Source organism: Chaetodon auriga, chromosome 10 (genome assembly GCF_051107435.1).
Source record: "Chaetodon auriga isolate fChaAug3 chromosome 10, fChaAug3.hap1, whole genome shotgun sequence".
In the NCBI taxonomy this organism is placed as follows: domain Eukaryota; kingdom Metazoa; phylum Chordata; class Actinopteri; order Chaetodontiformes; family Chaetodontidae; genus Chaetodon; species Chaetodon auriga.
This window is the reverse complement of record NC_135083.1, coordinates 23,178,072-23,195,086: the sequence shown is the minus strand read 5'-3', so window position 1 is coordinate 23,195,086 and position 17,015 is coordinate 23,178,072. Positions and strand designations below refer to the sequence as shown.

Genomic DNA, 17,015 nt, shown 5'->3' with positions numbered 1-17,015 from the left:
CAGTGGTAGTAAAGTACTCTGCTTTAGCACAGTTTTAAGGTACTTCTACTACACCTATGTGATCACGATAGTTACTTAGTATTTTGCTATATCATCTTACATACAAAACATATGATCAACTAATAAAATATGACATATAATATGACATTGTTACACATTGTATAGTTATAGAACAATATAACAATCACAGGGGTCGTCTGTCTGCATAACATACTTTTACTGACAATGCTTGTGTACTTTTCCTTTAGTACGATAGTTGACAGAGGCAAAGTGCTCTTGTAGGATACATTTCTTATCATAAGGATAATAATAATAATAGACATGAAAACAGGGAATAAATAATTAAATGTAGAAATGTAAGTAAAATAAGATAAGAGAATAAAACCCACTTGATGGGTTGACACGTATATCAGCTGTGAAATTACTCAGATTATGATTAAAGACACAATGTTGGCATATCCTCCATTCCATGCAAGTCTAAACAAAATAAACATTTTAAGTGACTGCCGCTACCATCATTCATCCAACCAACCAGCTGCAGTTTGTGCTTCACCCTGTGCTTCCTCTGTCATTAACTTCCACAGTGACCCTCAAGGTCTCCAGAGCCATAAAGAGGTTGGTCAGAGGCTGAGAGTTGAGAGTGAAGGCCACGCACCACAAATGAGAAAGACACAAACAAAAAAAAACAAACAAAAAAAACACCAGTGCACAGAAGTAAAATTGTTTCATTTGTGCACACAAGCTCATAATGCAGAGTGCATCTGAGGAAAAGACAAAAGCATTATTTTGAGGACATGAGGAGCAAAATCTTCATTTCCTCAACAGTTTGTACACTGAATACCGGATGTTTCCATTTTCCAACATTTGGTGCCGAAAAGACAGGACATCATGTCCTTTGAGCCCGGGACTAATTAGGTAGATGTTTATTCACAAGATGTCCATGAAGTGGGTGGTGTTTTCATTCATTTTTATCACAGAAAAAACCACCGGATGTGAATAATAGAGGGCATGTGTCATCCTGTGATGGAATGAAGACAAGATGTAATTGGTAGACAGATAGAGAGAAGAGAAGAGAAGAGAAGAGAAGAAAGGGTTAAGAGTTTGAAGGAATGGGATTGAAGAGGTGAGGAGCAAAGGAATTTTTGCTCTGCATTCCCGCCTTTCCCTCCAAGGACAGCATGGCCAGACGACTCCTCATACTTCCTCCTGCAAGGCTACTAGACACACACACGCGCACACACACACACACACATGCTAAGAGGCCCCTCAGCAGCATGTGCTGTCTGCACGTGTAGAGGGCCAACAGAGAAAGGAGGCCGGGGCCGCTGTGGGTGAGGCCAGCAGAATGATGTTTTGTGTTCCGGCCATTCAAAGGTTAATCTACTCATCAGGCATCAGAAAAGGAAACTCTGGGTACACAAACTTAACCCCCGCAGTGTGAATGGCACTGTTGTGGCGAAGTGAAGAGGGACTCTGAATATTCAGCACTGTCAGCATGAATAATGATGAGTGTCACTGATAAGGTTGGAAATCTTTGAGGTTAGACAGAGTGTTGAGCATCAGGGAGGTTTCACTTATGGACGCCCTTTACTGTGCAGCCACAAGGACAAACACAGTCCTGTAAAGTGCTAATCATTTAAAAAAAAAAAAATCTTTGTTTACCCAGTAATTCTAACTGAAGATCCACTTACACTTTTCTGGAACTTCTATCTGGCTGTGCCAAAATCACTCCCTATTTACTACATGCACTGTATTTACTGTCTGCCATTTAATTGGAGCGTCTGAATTCTCAGAGAGAAATTTAACCACTATATTCCATTCAAAAATTCCAGTGTCCATGGCATGCACACTATTTTCTACAAACAATCCCACAATGCAGTGTGTTTTGTGGCTTTGAAAACGACCATTGTGAGACTCTGCAGCTGTCAGTGATGACACAAAATGATGATGATTAGTAAGGGTCCAAAATCTGAAATTTGCTGCTAACTATTGAGTAAACTATTGAGTCACATAGGGAGGAGTGAATGAGGGAGTGATTCTGAACACATCCAGGGTCTTTATCAGCAGGTGAATTGTGCTCTGTTGTCAATATATCTGTTGAAATGTGAGCTCAGTAGCTTATGATTTCATTCACATGGCAGGACCTGTCTAACATCACCCCTGGCCTCACACCAGGGGAGAATTAATACCAATTTTAAGAAAAAAAAATTGTGTATAATACCTGCTTTTTTTTTTTTACCTGTGGTCAAATTTGTAATTACCAGAGGGAACAAATTTGTTAAAACAAAGTTTTCTATAATTTTCTAGTTGAAAAATGCTCCAAGGACATTCATTTTTGGCACTAACAATCTTTATCCTCGTTATTTGATTGGCACAATATCTGTGTGGGCGGGCTCTGTAAGTATTTTGTAGCATTGCCTCAATTGAAACATTGTTCGCTGTTTCCGACAGCACTCCCACCTGTGATGTCAGCGCTCTGTACATTGCTCAGTGACTGAGTTTCACGGTTTGAGTCCTCAGATGACATACGGAGAGTTGAGTTCAGTTCTCACAGTCTGGCCATCTGCAATCACCACATCTGGATCAGTGAAAGAGAGACAGCTCGCTAACCAGAGCCCTTTCTTTGTATAATGCAGGGCGATACCCAGCACTGACTATGTGAGAGAGGCTGATAAGTCGTGAAGAAAATACCGAAAAGTAACATCTAGTGGGAAACTACAACTACAAACTAAATTACTCACTGTTGATAACCAACACTATGTGGACTTGTTGCAAAAGTTGGGGGAAAAACTATGTAAGTATTAAAGTTCACAGGTGATACAGGGTTGTGACATGCGTGTGTCAGCTGCTCATCACGGCAGCTCACAGTCATCTGCTGTCATGGGAAATGCACACTCAAAGGTGGTTCCACAAATATGTCCAAACAGACAACAAACAAACAACATCACCATGGGAAAACCATCCTAAACAGGAATTCTGGTAGACTGAAAAACTAATTTCAAAAAAATTAAAACAAGCTAACAAAGTGCTGGTTTCGCTCTATTAATGCACCTTTGTCATTGTTTTCCTGCCGGAGATGTAACATGAGGCTTGTAGAACATTTAAGCTGCAGGATATTTTAAATGATATGATGACTGAATATGACACATCACAGATCTGTTTCAACACTGTTTGTTGCCGATGGCTACATGCAGAACACATCAAAACAAACAATGAATCACAAATATTGACAAGAGTACAGCCCTGTTCAGTAAAAAAAAATACTACAGTGTGTACACAGCCCCTGGTTCTGTACACACTGTAGTATTTTTTAAGTGTTTGTTCAGTGAAAATCATCTGCATATTCTAAAACAAAGCAATGAAAAAAGCAGGACAGTTGAGCGAGCTGAACCCCATTGAGTTCAGTGGGTTCGCATTGGCCATCTCAACCGGCAGTGTATGGGAACCTAATCACAAACCTCTCAGTCTCTTCCAAGCTGCTCTGCTATAACAATCAAGGAGGGGAAAAATATGTCTGGACTTCCTGATATGGGGTTTCCCAGGAAAGCAGCTTTGAGTAGTTTCTGGGCCATGACATCAGCGGCAGCAACACAGAGGTGTTTTGATTCTGCCGGAGGAGAAGGAGAAGCTGGTGGGAAAACCCCTCTGCCATCACGGCAACAACAATAACTGCCTGCCTCACTCTCTGGGCCACAATGCAAATCAACTGTAAACAGTGTCGAGGGGGTGGGGAGAGTGAGAAAGGGAGGCAGAGAGGCGGGTGGGGGCTGAACCGAGAGACAGAAACAAAATAGAGCAGCTGAAAAACTTTAAATGGAAAGAAAAGGCAAAATTAGCTGTAACTTTTTTACGGTTGTGGGGATTTTTGAGATGTTCCGCAACTGAACCGAGGTGTCTTATTCATTTGGGACAGGGCTATATATAGCTATGACTGTAACCTGTCTCTAATGTTGCTTCTCATGTGAATAAGTGACCCCCATCCTGCTCAAAACAAAAACAGACCAGCTGATTGCCAAACGCAAAGAAAGGGCAAAGGCAAAAACCCCTATTCTATCCCTGTGGGAAGTTTGAAATAATCCCACCGAGAACATTCTTCAACAGTGACTGGCAACAGTGTCACTGGGCTGTTTGTGTGACGGCAGTTTAATATGTCACTACTGTCTGTTTCCCACGTGGATAAATGTGTAGAGCCCCCACTAAACAACAACCCCACCCCCTACCGCGGTCTCCTCTTAACCTCCGTGGGAAGGTGACACCAGAAGCCTTCTTCCTGGTTCAGCACATTCCTCTCTATCTCTAATTCACGTTCCAAAGGCACAGGGCTTCCCGCTGCCCCTAACCCACCCACTTCTCTCTGTGACCCTTAACTCCATTACAACACCATTGGAAGGGCAGAGCTGAAGGTGATGTTTTGGTGCAAAATCAAGGCGGTGCTACGAAAGGGCTTCCCTAGCCAACAACTGTCAAATGCAGATTTTATTAGCTCTAGTTAGCCAATAAATGTCAGCTCCACTGAAAGCAGTGTTTCTGGCTGATTTTTCAATGTTTCTAACTGACACGTTGAAGCTTATAAAATGGTCAAATGATGGCATACATGGTATTATGCTAAAAGACTGAGACTAAAGCTGCATGTCCCAGGCAATTCATTGGTTGATGGAATGGACTAATACAGGGCAGGGCACAGGCACTAATGTTAGCCTTAAACTATGATAAAGTTGCATCTATGACCCCACAAAATAATGTAGTAAGCTAATGAAGTGATGCTTCATGTAGATCATAAACTAGTTGGCCAGGAATGCTAGCTTGCAGCCTACATTAGTGCCAACAAACACACTGTTCAGTCCATTCCCCGCACTTCTGCTCCGATGCTTCAAAGCTTCACAGGCCTGTCTTCCTGTTTTCTAAGTTAAGACTGAACAGTCGCTGTTTGGCAGATGGGTTTAGTGAGCAGTCAACTGAGTCAATAATAATGACAATTATTTTTATTTATAATATCACAGGCTTAGCTAATTCTAGATCTAGATGATTTTTTTTTAATGTAGGTAGACTAATAAGTTGTGGAAACGGCATCTCATTATCAACAGGAATCAGAGGGATAAACTAGGAAGTGTTATTTCCTGTGCACCACATGAACCCTGTGATCCCCCATATGGATAGGACAGAAGCCGACAACAGACTACTATTATTGTATCTGCTAGCAACCTTAAAAGCATCCTCCCCTTTTTACACACAGAGTATATCCTCCTCCCCAACAACTGCAACAATGACCTTAAACAAACCTTATATGGGTCCTTCAGTAGCCAAACCCCTAATTGAGACAAGTGAGGATAATTTCCTGGAAGAAGAGTCTGATTGGCGCTGGACAGGTATGCCCATAACCTCTGACCCCAAATCAGGCCTGTGCTGACATGAAAGTTGACCCGTGGTGACCTTTAGGGTTCTCTACAGGCCCTCTGTGGTGCTTTCCCACATAGGCCCGTCTTTGATGTCCATTGGAGCCTTTTCCCATGGCCCCGCTAGTCAAGACCTCTCAGGACCAGAGGAGAGGAGGGTTTAAGAGGCTACCTGAGGAGAGGTCAGGCCACACCGGAGTTTACCACACAGCTATTCCTTCCTCCTTTAAGATACCTCTAAAAATAATTCCCCTCCCAAATCCACCCCCCAAACTTTCACACATGCTCATGTTTTCCTTATTTGGGGAGAGTTAAAAAGCCTTTGCGCCTAATTTGGAAGCATGACAGATAATGTTTCAGCATTTGTGTTTATTTGTGTATGTGTGTGTTTAAGTGTGTATCAGTGTGGTGGTCGGGTTAGTGACTTCCAGGGCCCGTGTTCTCAGAGTGGACAGCTGCCAACCATAACTTTCTCCTCAGACATGTTTATGCAGTGAGATCAGTGTTGAGACGGTCGACAGGGTAACAATCATTGACAGCTTGAATGCAAAACCAAGGGAACTCTGGACCAGAACAGGTTGCACTGCTTGGTTGATACCTCTTCGTGTTTAAAAGTGTGCATTCATGAATTCCTGACCATCACTTCTTAAGTAATAAGAAATGATAACCCTGAAAGCCTCATTGTCTGGCAACCCAATCAACATAATTGACATGGGCAGGCTTTGTTTGTCTGAGAGGAGCGAGGCTGCTCCTCCTGCTGAGCTGCAGGGCAGTATTACAACCTTCCTCTAATTATGGGGTTATCTTTGTCAATCACTGTCAAAGCTCCTGCAACACCATGAGACACCTGGCTTCATTCCATTTCTGCAGACTGCACTGCCCATCACATATCAAGGATGACGGGCTGTCAGTGAAGAGTGCACAAATGACTTTTGGGTGCTTTGAGTGATTTAACATTAGCGCTTCAGAAGATGATGGCTTAATGGTCTCATTTGTTATGCCTGTGTGAAATAGCCTTTAGACATAAAAGCTTCATTATGAAGAATGTAGCCTATTTTCTACATCATATTTCTATTAAAATCCGTGCATATGATGTTACACATGCACAGTGATCCTAATGCACGTATGAAGTCTAATTACTGTTATGAAATGGTCCAAATGTGTTTATGTGTCATACAAGCCTATCTATTCAGAGAATGTCATTTATCTGCATTACCGTTGTTACAGTTGAAAGGTTATTCCAATCCACAGCCTCAAACAATTATAATGTAAAAACAGCAATTATCCTTCAGTTGGGAATATTTGCACATCTGCAGCACTGATTTGTATTGTATGCTTTAAAGTTTCCATCATGAATGACAAGGCTGTTTGTGAAGTATCATAACCACGACTCGGGAAAATTACAGAGAAAGTGCATGAACCCAATCATCAGTACATGCATCTTTAAAGAAAGGCCTGCGTGCATTCATTTAAACTTGCTGAGCAGTTATTGATAATAATTACAAGCCTCATTTCCATACAGATAGTTTGAGCATAAAATACAAATAAATCAACATATCTCATAATTATATACCCTTCCACACCAGGATGCTATGTGAATATCTCTGTTTGTATACAACATGCACGTTTCCATGTGAGTGACCACGGAGGCCATGTTAAAAACAATGCTATGTCTATCCACTATCTATTGTTCAATCCATCTGGGGCATCAAGAGCCATAAAGCACCCTGCTGCAAGTCCACACTTGTCTTGTCCACCACCATAATTATTTTTCCTGCCACTTACAGAGTGGCAGCAGGTGGGCTCTGAGGACAGCTGCAGACATGATTGGCTGGCCATCATGATTGATGAACGAACAAGTGTTTTAAGTGCAGACAAGTGGCTAAACCTTTTACAACATCCAGGAAGACAGATAAGAGTGAAGGAGAGTGGCGGAGAAACAAAAAGACAGTAGACCTCTTAAGCAGAATCAATGAGGTCACGCAAGGGAAAGTGAATCATCTCCCTTCGTGGTTAATATGGAAGTGTCATAACTTTGTGATGAAGGGTGGAGGCGGAGTAGGTCAAATGTGTACACAAGGGTCAGGTAGATGACAGAGTTTATGGGAAGCTTCACTCTGCAACATCAATTAGGACACAACGTTGCACAAAAAGGAAACTAACACAGTGCTGAGATCAAGTGGAGCATGAGCTGCTCATAGTGGACAATGTGTGTTCAAGGCACAGTGTGTTCTAAAATTTCAAAACTGCATCACAACTAAACAGCTGTTCATTCAGCAGAGCATTAATAAACATTACAAAGAACGCACACCTTTTATTGCTCCAAACACAGAGAAAAAGAAACATTTAGTGGCCTCATAATGTCAAAAATTTCCAAATGAAAAATGCTAAATTCAGAAACTTGTCATAATACAGTGACTTGTGCACACATGATCACAGCTGAATATTCTACGTGGGAAATTAAATTTGGTGTTGTGAAAGCTCCCTGTGGGCAGGGTTTCTATTTATCTAGAAAGAGGAAGTAGTTCATAGAAATATTACGTAAAGCAAGTCTTTTGCCATAGTGCTATTTTCCCTTGTGGCCTGTAGAGCGTCAGTGTGCACTGCGGGACCGATATGTGAAAGAAAAGGTGGCAAACACTTGAGTGACAGTCACAAAAGCTCTTCATATATGGGGCAACGTGAGTGACTGTGAATTTATTTGGTGCCCGCTGACGTAAAAACTGGGGCATCCTGCTTTACAGTAAGAACCTGTTTCCCCCTCCTCAGGGGACACCGAGACTTCCAGAGATTGGACTGAGCAGCTGGCCTCAAAGTGAGCAGTGCAACTAATAATCTATCCTTCTGACAGATGAGGTTAGATGGCTGTCATCTGAGCCCTGCTGATCATGCAGGCAGGGATATCTGCAGCACCACAGAGATGCGCTCACTGATGGCATTTCATAGGCCTGCACTCACTGTCGCACTCACTGCTTTGGACCTCCTCACTTTCACACACCTCTCCAATGCCCCTGACTGAGCATGAACTCACATGCTCCTGCTTTCACCTCACGCACCTTTCAGGACACTATAAAATCCTTGATGCTTAAACTACTATTACTACTGTATAGTGTTACTACTGTAGCTTAACGAGATCATAGATCTTCAGGTTCAGATTCAGCTGTGAATTAAATTATTTGAAGAGCAATAAAAGAGCCCTAAATTATGAAACTAGAAAAAGAGGGTGTGGTTTGCTTACACTGCACTAATCCATGCATTATTCACACTTTCAGGTGTAATCATTGATTGTTGGCACTCAGGAGTTATGTAGTTCAGCACCTGGTTTGCATATTGTTTTCAAACATGTCAGAGGTATTAAAGGAATTTGCCCTGGGCATCCCAACAGCAAGTATGGACACTCCCGTTCACTCATTTTCATTTCAGTCAGTCAGACTGACTGTCAAACACTATATGGTACTTCATGAGCAAAATGGTGTTGTTTAATATTACATTTATGTTTCTGTGTGCACATTTCCACATGGTTGCTCATGCAACACAGTTAACACAGTCCAATAAGTGACTGCACATACAAGCATGCAAAAGGTTGGACAACTTTTACTATGGAGCAGCTGCCAAAAGTCTATTAGAATAAATGAATAATAACTAAATACACATTTCTTCCTTATTCATTCCTTTTCCTCCAGTTTGGTAGAGATCGTCCCATTACATATTTATGGTTTACAATCCATCAGCGGTATAAGAGTTTTTTTTACAACTTAGCATGACGTTTCAAAAGAAAACCAAACAGAACTTTGGCAGGGAAGGGCGAGGGAGGGAGAGAGCATGCTGTTCACACAAATGCATGCGCGGGAAGGAGGAGGGCGGAGAGAGGAGGAGCAGAGAGAGGAGGCCGGGGGAGGGGGGGAGTAAATGGAAGTCTTTTTATCTCTAGTTTCCCACATCCTGTGAACGGCTGCAAACGCGGCCACCCAATTTGAAAGAATGAGTGGAATGCGCCTATTCTCCCCGGCGCGCTTTGATGCGCAGCCAGTGGAGAGGCATTGTCAGGCAACTCAAATAAAGACCATAGTCCTGGACTTCACTTCAGCCAATAAACCTATGTGTTAAATGTGAAAATAATCAGGTAAATGACAGGGGTTAGAATGGCTGGAATGCAATTGATGAACTGCTCTCAGGTTGAATAGGTTGCGCATCCCTTCGTCCAAAAAAAAAAAAGTCTTCATTAAGCCATGTGGATGCTTTAGGGCAGCCAACAGCAACAGTCTGTTTCTGCTTTCAAATGCTGACACAAGTGGAGAAGACAAGAGGGTAAGATCAAAAAAACAAAGTAAAACACTTTGCAATCAAATATGGCGAAACTGCATCTTTTCAAATGGAATAGAGTATACGCCCAGATGCATTGACTTCATGCATCCCTCGTTTTTTTTTTTTAAAGCTATCAATAATAATAATCTGTTGATGTCTCATATTTGAGTGGCTAAGTCTGTTTCCCGCGAAAGGTGGAGACAGGGGTGGGGGGGGTGGAGGCATTTCCCCCGAACTTGAATTCATAATTATTACTTCAGCCTCCCCCCTTTTTAGCGCGTTTTTATTCCCGCCACGTCTGTGTCTGGCCCAGCCGGTTATGTGGTTGGCTTTATTTTCATTTGGTGATTGACGTGTGTTTGGAACGGGATCTGGAGTCCTATTGGTGCAGAGGGCGGAAAAGGGCGGCGACATGTGAGACGTCGTAGCATATTGCGACGCCCTGTTACTACCGCCTTATAACCGTCCTCCCCCACGGCTCGTTGTTTCCTAGAGCCGGTGTCTGACGGAGGCATTGGTCGCTGCACCGTCTCATCAGTTTCTATCGTGAATTTCACTCAGCTGTTTACAAAACACTGCGGGGATCAGCAGTTCATACGTCCGTACTCCGGGACGAAGCTTGTGGCGACATTTCCCTGGATCGCAAGCCGGTTTTCTTCTATCCGGATGAGAGGATTCCTGCCGCATTTCTGTTGCTGCAACGTGGACTTAAACCTCTAATGATCCGCGGGAGACGGGAGAGTCGCTCTATCGGAATAAAATAACTCTACTAAACCAAAACAAAAACGAAGAAGTACGTGGTCGACCCGTGGTGGATATCTTCAAAGGAATGCTGCTGTCCAAGCTCAATTCTCTGGCCCACATCTCCACCGTAGACATGCCGGCGAAAATCCAGCTCCAAGTTCATCAAGGTTAGACGCCCTTTTTCCACTGTGTCGTCAATGGAGGACGGAGCTGCAGCAATGGCTGGCAGCTCCGGCTCCGAGGCTCATTTTCAAGGACGGCGGTTCATTTTAAACCACGACTGAGTGTGTTTACACCGTAGTGTTATGTAGCGGTATCTGTGCTGTGGGTGGCGGTGTGGTGGTCGGGCCGGCGGAGGCTGGTCCTGGTGTTCACCGGCTGTGTTTATGTTTGTTGCAGTGAAGGAGAGGGAGCCTTTCGAGAAGCTCTACCAGGTCGGCGCCGTGCTGGGCAGCGGCGGCTTCGGTACCGTCTACTCCGGTACGAGGGTAGCCGACGGAGCTCCGGTTAGTACGCATTATTATTGTTATCATTATTATTATTGTTATTATCATTACTATTATTGTAGTGCTGTTGTAAGTCGCAGGTCCTTAACGCGGTCTCTTCTTTGCTAGGTTGCTGTCAAGCATGTGGCCAAGGACAGAGTCTCCGAGTGGGGAGAGCTGGTAAGAACCGATTTCTACAAATGTTTCAGTGCTAATATGGACCTGACTAACATGTTATTATATACTAGACAACCTTTATTACTTTTATAACGAAATATTGGCAGTTTTTGATTTGAACGTTAGCATGTATACATGGACTAAACTCAGTGTTTGTCACTGTCTGCGCAGCCTAATGGCTCCCGGGTCCCGATGGAGATTGTGCTGTTGAAGAAAGTCGGGACGGGCTTCCGCGGCGTTATCAAAATGCTGGACTGGTTCGAGCGACCGGACAGCTTCATCATCGTGATGGAGAGGCCCGAAAACGTCAAGGACCTGTTTGACTTCATCACGGAGAGAGGTGCCTTACCGGAGGAGCTGGCGCGGAGCTTCTTCCGTCAGGTGCTGGAGGCCGTGCGGCACTGCCATAACTGCGGCGTGGTGCACCGGGACATCAAGGACGAGAACATCCTCATCGACCTCCGCACCGGAGAGATGAAGCTCATCGACTTCGGATCCGGCGCCCTGCTGAAAGACACCATATACACAGACTTTGATGGTGAGTCATCAATGTGATGGATTTGAAAATCGGTTTATTGATCTTTGATTTTATAATATGCAATAGGGTGTCAGGTTTTTTTTAAACGTCACGGTCACTTGAGCGGCACATCTTTAGTCTCATGATTTGTGCCCGCCGACCCCAGCAGGAATTCCGAGGTTGTGTCATTGTGACATCCCCCATAGCAGCCTGTTAGTACCGGCCCAGTAACATCGCCGTTGCTTTGGCGCCCCCCATCGGGAGGAAGTGGTATTTTTACAACTCAAAGTTTGTAAACAAAGTCACATGTCTGCTCCCCCTCCCACACACACTCCTCTCTCTCACACACACACACACACACACAGCCTCTCACGCTCCCTGGCACCTGAGCTCAGATAATACCTCCAGAGACAGGCTCAGCTGATAAACCTGCACTCCCTGTTAATCATTTAACGTCACCCACAGTGCTTTTATTTTCTATGGGCAGGACAATACAAATATAATTAGACAGTTGCGTCAGTGCTGAGATATTTTGGCAGTTGTGTTCAAGTGCTCTTTCTTAACGAGGTTTCGGTTCTTGACCGTGTTTCTCTTTTTATTTCCTTCCACCTGACAGGCACTAGGGTGTACAGCCCACCAGAGTGGATCAAATATCATCGCTATAATGGACGCTCTGCCACAGTTTGGTCCCTGGGTGTCTTGCTGTATGACATGGTGTGTGGGGACATCCCATTTGAGCACGATGAGGAGATCACAAGAGGGCAGGTCCTTTTCCGGAGGAGAATCTCCACAGGTAAATTCACACTGCAAAACCTCTTTTATTGTTTCGCTCACATGTGTCATATTACCATACTTGGTTTAGTGCTTCAGACTTACTTATTGTCCTCCTCCTGCTCCTCCAGAATGCCAGCAGCTGATCAAGTGGTGTCTGTCACTGCGGCCAGCTGACCGTCCATCCTTCGAAGACATAATCAACCACTCGTGGATGCAGAGCACATCCTCCTCTGTGGTCCCATCCACAGTGCAGACAGAGAAGACGAGCACAGAGATCAGGCTGCACAGCATCAGCCACGAGCCCACAGCCTTCATGCCCACCCCTGTGGCGGTGGCTGTGGCTCGGTGATGGAGGATCGCTCCGGGCCATTCTGGTCCGAACTGGACTGCACTGACAAAAGACTATTACAGAGGACTTATGTAACAGACTTGAAGCAGAGAGGAGGGGGGGCTGGGCTGCGCACCAGGTGCACACACAGGCAGCAGTAAGGTGTAAAGGACTACACAAAGGGGAGGCCGGCGTCACGACAGAACCTCTCCACCCCCTCCACCCCGACTACTTGATTTTCCCAGCTCTTGGCCCTCGTCAGTGTCAGAGCATCATCTTCTCTGGACTCTGATCTAGGCAGCGGGTGTTTGTCAGTCTGTAGGAGGGCGTGCTCCGTATCTGCGTCGAGCAAACACAGCCCATGCGCTGGCTGTTCTGCTGAATGGCGAGCGGACAGCACATAACAGAGTTATGTAACCTCTCACTGTACTCTGCTCTCCCTCGATTCTCCCTGTCACAGAAGAGAGGGACGAGCAGAGGCGTGGGCGGAGAGGGGAATGATTTTCAAAAAGTGCCTTCTGTGAGATTGTTGGGGGACCCTGAAAATACTTGAATTTGTGATAGCAGAAAGGCTCTTCTTCTTCTTCTTCTTCTTCTCAGCCTTTTTGCTCCTTACTCTGTACAAGGCTTTATATTGTTTATCGCTGTTCTTCTTCTCCTCTCATGGGCCTAGATCAGTAAAGCCCGTGCCATTTACAACCACTACTATCACTACTACTCCAATGTCATTAGCAACCAGACAACCTCATAGCTCCGGCAGCAACCCGTGCAAACAAATCATAAAAGAAACACTGGACTTACCTCACTCTCTTTACTACAGCATCCACCTCTACTCTACAACCTCCGCTTCCTCCTCTTCTCGTGTTGTACTGTATACAAACACAAGGCTTAGGCGACCGCTCGCTCACACCCACCTGAATGCACACCACAATGCAAACGGAACCATACCGAAATACAGCATCCTCTGCTCTTCGCTTTGTTTTTTTTTGTTTTTTTTAATGTTTAAACAGTGCCTCACACAGGTCTTAAAATTCGGCAGAGACAAGAATTGTAAATAATAATGATATTTATTATTGCTGTGACTTCTTTCTCACACTCAATGAGCGCAGAATTTATTTATTTATTTATGAGAATTTCGGCTGTATGTGCTTCATTCCACAGTCAGTGAAGGGCCCACAGATTATTTAAAGGCAAACAAAGGCGAGATGATTTTTTTTTTTTTGACCATATTTATGGCTTAAAATTTGAAAAGAGCAGATGTGTGTGTGTATGTTTGTGTATGTAATGTATATAATGTTGTAAGTAGTCCCAAAAGCACTTCCATCTTAATGTATCTAAACATTGAACGTCTACTGATGGTAACTGGTTTTGTTACGCTGTCGTCTGCTGTGTGAATTCCGAATGTTGAATGTGTGTGTGTGAGTGTGTGTGTGAATGTATTTGTGTGTGAGAGAGAGACGGGATGAGTTTCATGATTGCAGCTTGGATTGTTGTTTTTCATCCATTCAAATTAGAATTGTAAATTATGTTAGAAACTATTTTTATACAATTTCAATAAATATTTTTTTAACTATGATCACTGACTTCTTTGTATTGCTTCAAGCACCGGGTCGTAGCTCTAAATGTACTGTTGGAGCTGCAGCGCACTTCAGATCAAGATGAAACCAAGTGTCTTACTCATATCAGTAAAAACAGGATGCTCGGATAAAATGCGTGTAGGATAAACTTTGCGAGAACAGTTTAAATAAGCAGTAACACAGAATTTTAAAACATAAATAGATTTACTAGGTCAGAAGGAGCAGGTTTCCTGTTTGATGCCGCTGTAGAAAAGCAGCGCGTAAGGCAAGAATAGATGAAGAGATAAAGAAGACAGGCTGGCATCTTCTCTTATCTCCTCATCTATTCTCTGTATCCGGAGGGTGATGACACATAGATGAGAAAACAAGCTCAAAACGCTGAGGTGACTTTCTACTACACGCTCAGATGCTGAAGAATGGTAAACAACCAATATCATTATTGATAGAAAATAGGTCATTCATGCAGAACATGGACTCTTTCAATGAAGTTCCTCATTTAGAGGTGAATAAAACTCATTTACTAAATGCATTTATTTGAAAATACAGTGGGCAGTAGCCATAAACTGGATGTTCTGCATGTTGTAATATTGTTTACTAAGCAGCGGTTGACATTCAGCAGTAACACATTGCTCAAGTTCTGTACTTCAGTACAGTTTTGAGGTACTTTACTGAAGGGACTTGCATTTGATGCCACTTTCTACTTCTGACAATATCTGACATATTTCTGTGAAATCATGATTATACATTAAAAACATCTAAAATATATAAAAATTCCTATGGGTTAAAATAAACCAGTAGTGTGGCTGGATTCACTTGTGAGGGTGCTTTTACAACAATTTGTTTTTGGGCTCCCTCCTTCATTGCATACCCAAGACCAGAGACCTACATAAGCGTAATGTAGTTAAAAAGCTCTATCATATCCAAGTAGAGCATTAAAACATTTGCTCATAATACTCATATAATATTGCTGAAGTGAAATGATTAAATTAAGAACTTTACTGGTGTTACACTGTTAATAGTATTACTTTTACTTAAGTAAAGGATATAGGTATTTGTTCCACCCCTGCTCCTCATAATGTCATAAGCTATACAGTAATCACCCTGAGCCAGTTTACAGCTGGAATTCAGGCCGCAGCCTGTCTTCATGGGTTTTATCCACCTAACAAACATGCTCTCATGGGTTAATCTATTGATAGTGACCAGCAGACAGCAGCCTATCATGGATCTGCTCTCTTGGCCAGATAAGAGTTGTAGGTTTAATCGGTTGTAATGCTCCCATGAGACTCCTGGCCTCGCTGCTAATCTTCCTCCTGACAGGGCTGCTGGGACCCCACCTACAGCAAAACCAAGATTTGCACAACAGCAAATTACATAAAGGTTGGAAATGCTGCCACTCCAATCAGCCCCAGTTAGTGCTCGGGCTGGTGAACATAGTGGAACATTTCAGAGGATATCAGAGCCACATAAATTCACCAAGACTTGGTTGAGACCAAAACAGAACCAAACGAAGAGCGAATGCTGCTCAGTGTCTGCCTGAAGTGTGTCACCACTTTGGCCCAAACTGAAATATCTCAACTGTTTGATGAATCGCTGTGAAATTATTTGTAGGCATTCATGGTCCCCAGAGGATGAATCATATCAACTTGTGATTCCCCCGACTTTTCCACTAGCGCCACCATGAGGTTGCCATTTGTGGTTTTGAGTGACATGGTTTAGCTATGACAAATTGTAAGGTCATCATGGTAATCATGTCCCGCTAAACATCAGCATTTTAGCATTTCCATTTCAAACATGTCGATGTGAGCGTTTACCTCAAAGCACGGCCGCACCTAAATATGGCTTCAGAGATTGGCTAGTGTGGTTGTAGAGTCTCTGTCTTCTCAGAACACTAGTGGCCAGAAATGAATGGTTTCTCTATCTACACTAATATATCAAATGATCTTTCTTTTCTGTGCACTTGTTTCATAAAGAGCAAATGCTTTTAATACCTTCTCTGTCTTATTATGTTGCAGTAATATCTCAGTTTAGGGGGAGCTGCGTGAGTAACACATAGGTAATTAATGCTTACACACATCACTCATTTGTGATAAAGGATTAAGTCAAGATCATCCCGAGGGTTTTACTAATGCCTCTCCACTGGTGCACACACACTCACAGAGTCCACCTCGGGGGGGGTAACACTCTTTCAGCACAATTTAATCCTCATTCTATCCTTGATATCTGTTCCCTGAGCCTTCAGCATGTTTATTTAACATAAAGCTTTCCCTTTCAAAGATTCTAAGACATCCGTGTTTCCAGTCACAAATATACTAAATCAATGTCCTGCAGCTGCTCCATGCCACTCACTGAATGCACTTTTGCACCGTGTGATAATAGATAGAGGTCATCAAAGGAAACCAGCACTAAAAATAAAACATTTTCCCCAACATGAATTCAAGCTGGAGTGTCAATCTTTAGTATTCCTTTTGATCTAACGCTGGCTTTCTTCTGCAGGTGCTCAGACAACATACAATTGCCCTGAGGAGATTACAGTGTATCGGAGACCACAGGTAGTTTCCACGAATGACGCTGCCATTATTTCCCCTGTCATTCTGAGAACCACATGCCACATCAAACTCTGCATGTCAGCTTGCGTTGGTGTGAACGTCCTGAAATGCAGCCAAGAATGTCTGCTGTTCTACAGGTTCAAGTGTTTAATCTGGGAAGCAGGACTTC

At 43.4% G+C, this 17,015-nt stretch overlaps 1 protein-coding gene across 1 annotated transcript; it reads left to right on the top strand.

The window, feature by feature from the left end:
• The first annotated feature begins 10,182 nt into the window (after window positions 1–10,182).
• LOC143327352 (serine/threonine-protein kinase pim-1-like) lies at window positions 10,183–14,299 on the top strand. Its single transcript, XM_076741645.1, has 6 exons — window positions 10,183–10,609; window positions 10,842–10,948; window positions 11,057–11,107; window positions 11,276–11,642; window positions 12,238–12,414; window positions 12,524–14,299. The coding sequence occupies exons 1-6, from the start codon at window positions 10,528–10,530 to the stop codon at window positions 12,742–12,744; spliced, it is 1,005 nt and encodes a 334-aa protein (XP_076597760.1). The 5' UTR covers window positions 10,183–10,527; the 3' UTR covers window positions 12,745–14,299.
• The last annotated feature ends 2,716 nt before the right edge of the window (window positions 14,300–17,015 follow it).

Excerpts from the sequence above, each read along its gene's own strand:
- LOC143327352 (XM_076741645.1), top strand. The coding sequence starts at position 10,528 with ATGCTGCTGTCCAAGCTCAATTCTCTGGCCCACATCTCCACCGTAGAC. Across the intron at positions 10,949-11,056 it reads GGGTAGCCGACGGAGCTCCG|GTTGCTGTCAAGCATGTGGC; the intron begins GTTAGTACGCAT and ends CTTCTTTGCTAG. Across the intron at positions 11,108-11,275 it reads TCTCCGAGTGGGGAGAGCTG|CCTAATGGCTCCCGGGTCCC; the intron begins GTAAGAACCGAT and ends CTGTCTGCGCAG.